General features: G+C 33.6%; 1 protein-coding gene across 1 annotated transcript; it reads left to right on the top strand.

Moving 5' to 3' along the window:
- The first annotated feature begins 66 nt into the window (after window positions 1–66).
- On the top strand, window positions 67–5,408 carry LOC100186397 (nuclear envelope integral membrane protein 1). Its single transcript, XM_026839673.1, is given in 11 exon segments — window positions 67–159; window positions 301–386; window positions 1,226–1,333; window positions 1,613–1,754; window positions 2,826–2,992; window positions 3,263–3,395; window positions 3,541–3,771; window positions 3,774–3,780; window positions 4,027–4,203; window positions 4,569–4,795; window positions 5,160–5,408. Coding segments are annotated over 10 exon segments (1,263 nt in total). The 5' UTR covers window positions 67–143; the 3' UTR covers window positions 4,765–4,795; window positions 5,160–5,408.
- The last annotated feature ends 770 nt before the right edge of the window (window positions 5,409–6,178 follow it).

The following is a 6,178-nucleotide window of genomic DNA, read 5'->3' as shown; positions in this document are numbered from 1 at the left end:
TAGAAAGGTATTTTATTATTTAATTAATTTGTTTTACACTTATTAACACTTTGTAGTGCTGTTTTGTTCGATTTTCCGTATTTTTTAATTTAAATAATTACCGCCTCAAGCGGAAAAAATTTCCGTCTTCTTTGTATAGTCCCATGTATATTATACGAGGTAAGTGGAAGATTTAAGAAAAACAACACACAACGTCCTATTATGTCGGTTTTCCCACCTAAAGAGCTAATTGCAAGGTCATTCTTCATATCTTAATATTAGATATTATGTTGTTATTCATATGTTGCATTTTGTCAACAGAGGAAATCTTGTCATGGAACGATTCTAAAAAGAATGTAACAGGTTCAAACAATTTTCATATATCTCCCAACAAAAATCCAATTTATGTAAGATATAAGTTTTTTAATTGCAATGAATTTTATAAATCTAGTGCAAGACTGTAATCTACAGTTGCTGTTTGGTTCCATACATAAGACACCTCCAAAGTTTCTAAAGCATTTGCAGTGCCTGTTCCTTCCCAAAAGCAATGGTACGGTCGGTTTTAAATCAAGCATATGCCTTTTGTATACTATCTATACAATCAGTATAATTCTCTCTCGGTGGGCTGCAATGTGGATTATGTTTTCCCAAGTTCAGCATGTTTATCATGTTATATTTAAATATTAACAGTGCAAACATAAAGCGCAAACAACTATTAGAAACTTTCAATAAACCTATGTTTAAATCATTGTTTTAATTTGTCATCTATTAAAAACTACTTCTTCATTGCATAAAATTATCTTTTTGTGTTTGCACTGTTATATCTATATGTAGCATCCGGAGTTAATCTCATGGCTTACCGCTAGAAATTAACGCTGCCAATACCCGCGATTCTTGGTGTGTGTCTTACAAATGGGAATGGTATGGCAACTGTTATGTAAATTATATGGTTGTTCAGGTTCTATATGCGCACATTGTATATGGTATGTCTAATTAGCTTCAGTCAATTATCTATAGAGAAGTCATTGTTACAGCATTTAATCAGTTGTGTCGATATACTATATTCTTTGCGCTGCCTCGAAAGCCCAAGTTCCTATATCATTGTCAAGTAGTACAGTTGGCTTAATATCTGAGAAATACTATCAAATATGTTAATTTTATAAATGATAAAATGATTTTATAAATAAGAGCAAAATTAAAAAACCATGTCGGTTTTTATTAATACTCCAATTGTTCTCCCATTTAGATGTTTGGTTGTCTCCACATAAAAGTATCATCAAAAACTGGAGATTTTGATTTTGGTTTAAGTTCCAGCAGAGAATCGGTTGATTCGTCATGGTTTACATGGATAATGGTGGGATTCTTAGGATTTATTTTTGTGCAACTCGTTTGCTTTGTGTATTTTATTTTATCCTATTAGACTATGTTTTAAGATACAATAGAAAAATTCAAGTTCTGATCAGTCTCAATAATTAAATAACAACAGTGATGGCCAAATCCAGTCTACTATGTTGTTCATTGTGTGCATACAATCTAATACATCCCAATTTAAGTATTTGTTGTAAGAAACTTGAACTGTTTCGCTATATAAGCTACACAATTTTTTGAAATATCTATTATAATTTAATCGCAGTCAATTGGACAAATATTCAAAACGAAAGTTTCTTCAAGTTCGGTGACTAAAGAGAATTGTGTTTCCCCATACAATGCAATATTTCTTACAATTAAAACTCATGAACAAAATCAGACGTTTGATGTGGAAACTCACTTAAAGTGTAAGAAATTGAATTTCTGTTTGATTTGTTTTTAAAATTGTCTGTGTATACTATTAGGTGCATACATCCGTATAATTTTATATTACCTTTGCACCTAAAAAAAATTGTTGCAAAAAAATCAGTTGCAAATACAGTCAACACCGCTAAATCGGACGGATTTGCGGGGCGAACAAAGTTCAAGTTAATCCGACCCCTACATCGCCCTTTCTCTCTAAATAGTGCACACATCTGCTCGTGAATGTCTAAGGATACTGCGTAAGGCAAAAGGATGCGATGCCACGCGTTTGTGTTTTTATTGTACGATGCCAAACATAAACTCTGCAGCAAAACGCGTGTGCAAAAGGAAAAAAATGATAGCCATAAAACCTATCTTTGGTGGGAAAATGGTCCGTTTAATCGGGGAAGATTGTACATAAAATAGATTTAGATTCAAGACCAGAGAAAAGATATCCGATTAAGCGGGTGGTCCAATTAAGCGGGGTTGACTGTACCACCTTACAGATAAACCAGGTTTAGATGTTTACTCCTGTCCAAAGGTAGTAAACCTTATAGCTATAAGTCATAGAAGCCAAGTTTTGCTTCATTCATGGGGTGGCCGGCTATCATGTGACTCAAATGTTTAGAGCAGCGCCTTGTGCAACACGCAAAGTATTGTTTAGTGCGCAAACAAGCAATGTAATATTAATTGGGTTGCATTAGCAGATTGTTTATTACTTTACAACACAGTAGCAATTGACACGTGGGTTTTTATCGCCATGTTACCTATTAATTAATACGACTTAGTACCAATTGATGCGTTAATTATATGAATCATAATAGCGATTAATGCGTTTATTGTTTTACTAAATGACATCATAGGTGCTCGGGTTCGTGCCCAGCTTGACGTATCACTTACCAGTCACAAAACATTGTTTGTTTTTTCATTTTTGTTAAAATTTACTTTTTTTATTTTTTTTATAATTTTGTTTTAATTGAGGGTGGCCATATCACCTCAACACCCCGTAACTAGGGGCCTATGCTATAAGTTTCCCACTACCTTTGGGCTCTGGTCTAACTGCTAAAATTGTTCAGATATTGACATGACTTGTTGTGTGTTGTTTATTATTGGCATCACAATGTTCTACATGGCGTCTGCTATGGCAAGTTCTGTTGTTTTCTACTACACTACTGGAGTAAGCATTGGTGTCATTGGATCTCTTATTGTTCTTGTGTTTATTATCAGCAGATACTTACCCAAGGTAATTACAGATTTTATTATTCTACAAATTCACATGCAGATAAAATCTTCTTTAAACGCAAAATAAGGAAACCCTGAAGCTTTTGTGGATAACTTAACTCTGAGATAAAATTTTTTCAAATATATGCTGCTATAGCTCAATAAAGCAGCTTTTCTTTATGGAAGTTTTAGCTTTAAACTGAATTTCAAGTCTGTTTTGGCAACAGATACTAATTTATGATATTGGCAAGTCCAACTTATTTCGAATCATTTTTTCACATTTATTTTGCAGAAACCAGCAGCATACGGGACACTTATTTTTGGATGGTCTTTCTGTGCTTGGATATTTACAAAGATACAAAACAATTTATACGACCTAATTAAAAACCATTATCTATTTTGTCTTGGTTATGTGTTTATATCAGGTAAGGTTTCTAAAATTTTGGTCAGCAAATTATGTATGTTGACCATGTACTACGGTCTTCTTAAATACATAGTTGTATTGTATTTGACCGTGTAGACAATTACCAGCATATAGGCATAAATATATTAACGTTTAGATTTCATCAGGTTTTATAAGTTTCGCTGCATGTTATAAACATGGTGCTATTATTGATCGGCGCTCTCAGGATATAATCCAATGGTTCATACAATGTGTAGCGTTGTTACTGATATACAACGCGAGTCAACTTCACAAAGTCTCGCTGTCAATCATCACAATTATAATGATTACTGAAGCGTGGAGAGTACCTTGGTGCAAAGCATGTTTGGTTTGCAATTTGTTAAAAATCTTAAAAGAATAAAATTACTGTGAGTAGATTACCTGTTTAAAAACTGTATTTATGGTTTGTTATTAAATCCATAATTAAAAGTTAGCCCTTATCTCAACTATTTAAGGCAATCCCAAAATATAAGAAAAAAATGTCAAAACAATTGGGATTTATTCGCCAAATAATTTTAACCATTCACCTTCGCCCTTCATGTTTTATCAACCTTAAATCTGGGAAACTTATATCATAGTTTGTAAGTATTTTTACTTGAATATTTTTTTTCCAGCAATTGGATGCTTGGTAGTTATGGTGACCCTCCTCCACCAAAACTGTTGAGCGAAGATGAATATTATATTCAGGGAAAGATAGAAACACAAAAAGCACTTGAAGAATTAAAACAATACTGCAGGAGTCCGCAGTGCTCACCATGGAAAACATTGAATAGAATTGATTCCCCAAAAAGGTTGCTGTTAACTTGCTAACTGATTAGTTATTGCTCTACATATTAATTCATTATATATGTATAATATGTAAGTATTTTTGTAAAAATGCTTGCATATAAACTAAAGATTACGTCTACCTCATACTAATAGTAAAGTTTTGTGGATTCTGATCCAATTTACGAAACTACATTTTAAAACTTTTTAATAAAGTGGTGTAATTTTCAATAACAATAGGGATTTGATTCTTGACTCAGAACTAAGGCCTGGGAAATGAGAAACATGATTAAAACTGTGAATTCCAAATACATGCTAGTCACTGTTTCATATTATTCTACTAGCCTACCATTAGCATTGATTATGTTTGTTAGCCAATTGTTTGTTTTAGGTTTGCAAGTTTTATTGAAGGAGACAGCCACATATTAGAGTCCGAGATGACATTGTATGAAGAGGACATGCAATTATTGATGGATGAGGAGCAAGCGCTGATTGATAATTTTATCTCAGAGGATGAAAGTGAAGATCAGATCAAGTTAAATGATGAAACAACAGAAGAGGACATGGGTTTTGCAGAAGATGTCTAATATTAAGTGACCATGATAAAATATTTATGCTGTGAGTTTTCCTAACATGTTTTTAAATTGTTTTTACATAATATTACTTTTTACTTCTGCCTGCACTTACATTTTTCTTTAATGGTAAAACGATACAGTGCATTTGGATGGCGTGTCTCTGTGTAAGATTATAACAACATAATTAGAATCCTGACAAATATGTTGCTGAAAAAATAAGCTTTACTTATTTGGAGCCATTTATTGGCACATGGCTATGTCTTTCTGGTTTTATGTGACAAACTAATTGTTAATTGCCAAATTCTTTTAAAACAATATGAACATGGGAGCTATTCTGATAGTTGGAAAAATGTGTATAAACCATAGACCAATACACTAAGTGTCACGTTTATATATTTATATTGCAGACTTTTTGCATATGGCTGCCACCTACCACTACATGTTGATGTACGACATTTGACAAAAGACTTCACTACAAATTTCTTACAACATTCTGTGATGTGAAGAAGATATATTTATCTTACTGTGTCGTTTCATTGTGTTTTTTTAATAAATTAATTTCAATTTATTCAGAGTATTTAAGCCAAACTTTCTTATTAGCCAGTTATCCACCACATGTATGTGCCCTTGTACATTATTTCCATACATTTTTTTGCTTGGAACATTTGTTTTTTTGTGGTTATTCTCTCACACCCAAACTCTATCATCAAAGTGTTTGTGAAAAAAGGGGAAACTGTAGCAACCATTTTTAATTCTCTCTACTGTTAATTTGTGACTTCACTGTTAATCCTCAACTACGGCAAAGGAGCGTAAAAATATTCCACACGAGTGAGATCCCAGCGTGACACTTCATGAAGTTTTTTAATGAATTAATGACAATATATAAACAACCCCTAAGAGAGGGGCCACTGGGTTGGAGCAGCGAGCTTTGAACCACCAGTCATTTCGATGGCGTGGGTTCGAATCCCACCGCTGCCAAGTATTTTGTCCGGCGCCGTGGTATAGTGGTTAGCGCGTCTGCCTGTAACCCAGATGTAATGGGTTCGAGGCTCGACTCTGTTACCGTTGAGGGCGTATGTGTCTTTAGGCAAGACACTTAACGGCAATTGCTCCAACCCAGTGGTCACTGATGGGTTGTCCAAATTATCATTAGCCACACTTAAAAAATCCTACAACATCCGTGTTATAACGACCGTCGTTTTCTAACTACGCGAGAATAAAGTAAAAAGTTACATTACTTGTCATAAGCCACCAGAATACATACGAAGTAGGATATTGGAACTAAACAAGGTTTTGCGTATTTTAAAGTTATTTTACTTGAACTCACTTGAATTGTTATGTTATAGAACTCTTCAACAGTATGATTACGACTTTAGAAAACGCGCGCCCTGATTTCTCTTTGTTAAATATTTGAAAACATATGTTA

This window comes from Ciona intestinalis, unplaced genomic scaffold (genome assembly GCF_000224145.3).
Source record: "Ciona intestinalis unplaced genomic scaffold, KH HT000638.1, whole genome shotgun sequence".
Taxonomy (NCBI): Eukaryota; Metazoa; Chordata; class Ascidiacea; order Phlebobranchia; family Cionidae; genus Ciona; species Ciona intestinalis.
Note: the sequence above shows the minus strand (reverse complement) of the source record. Positions and strands in the feature narration are given on the sequence as shown.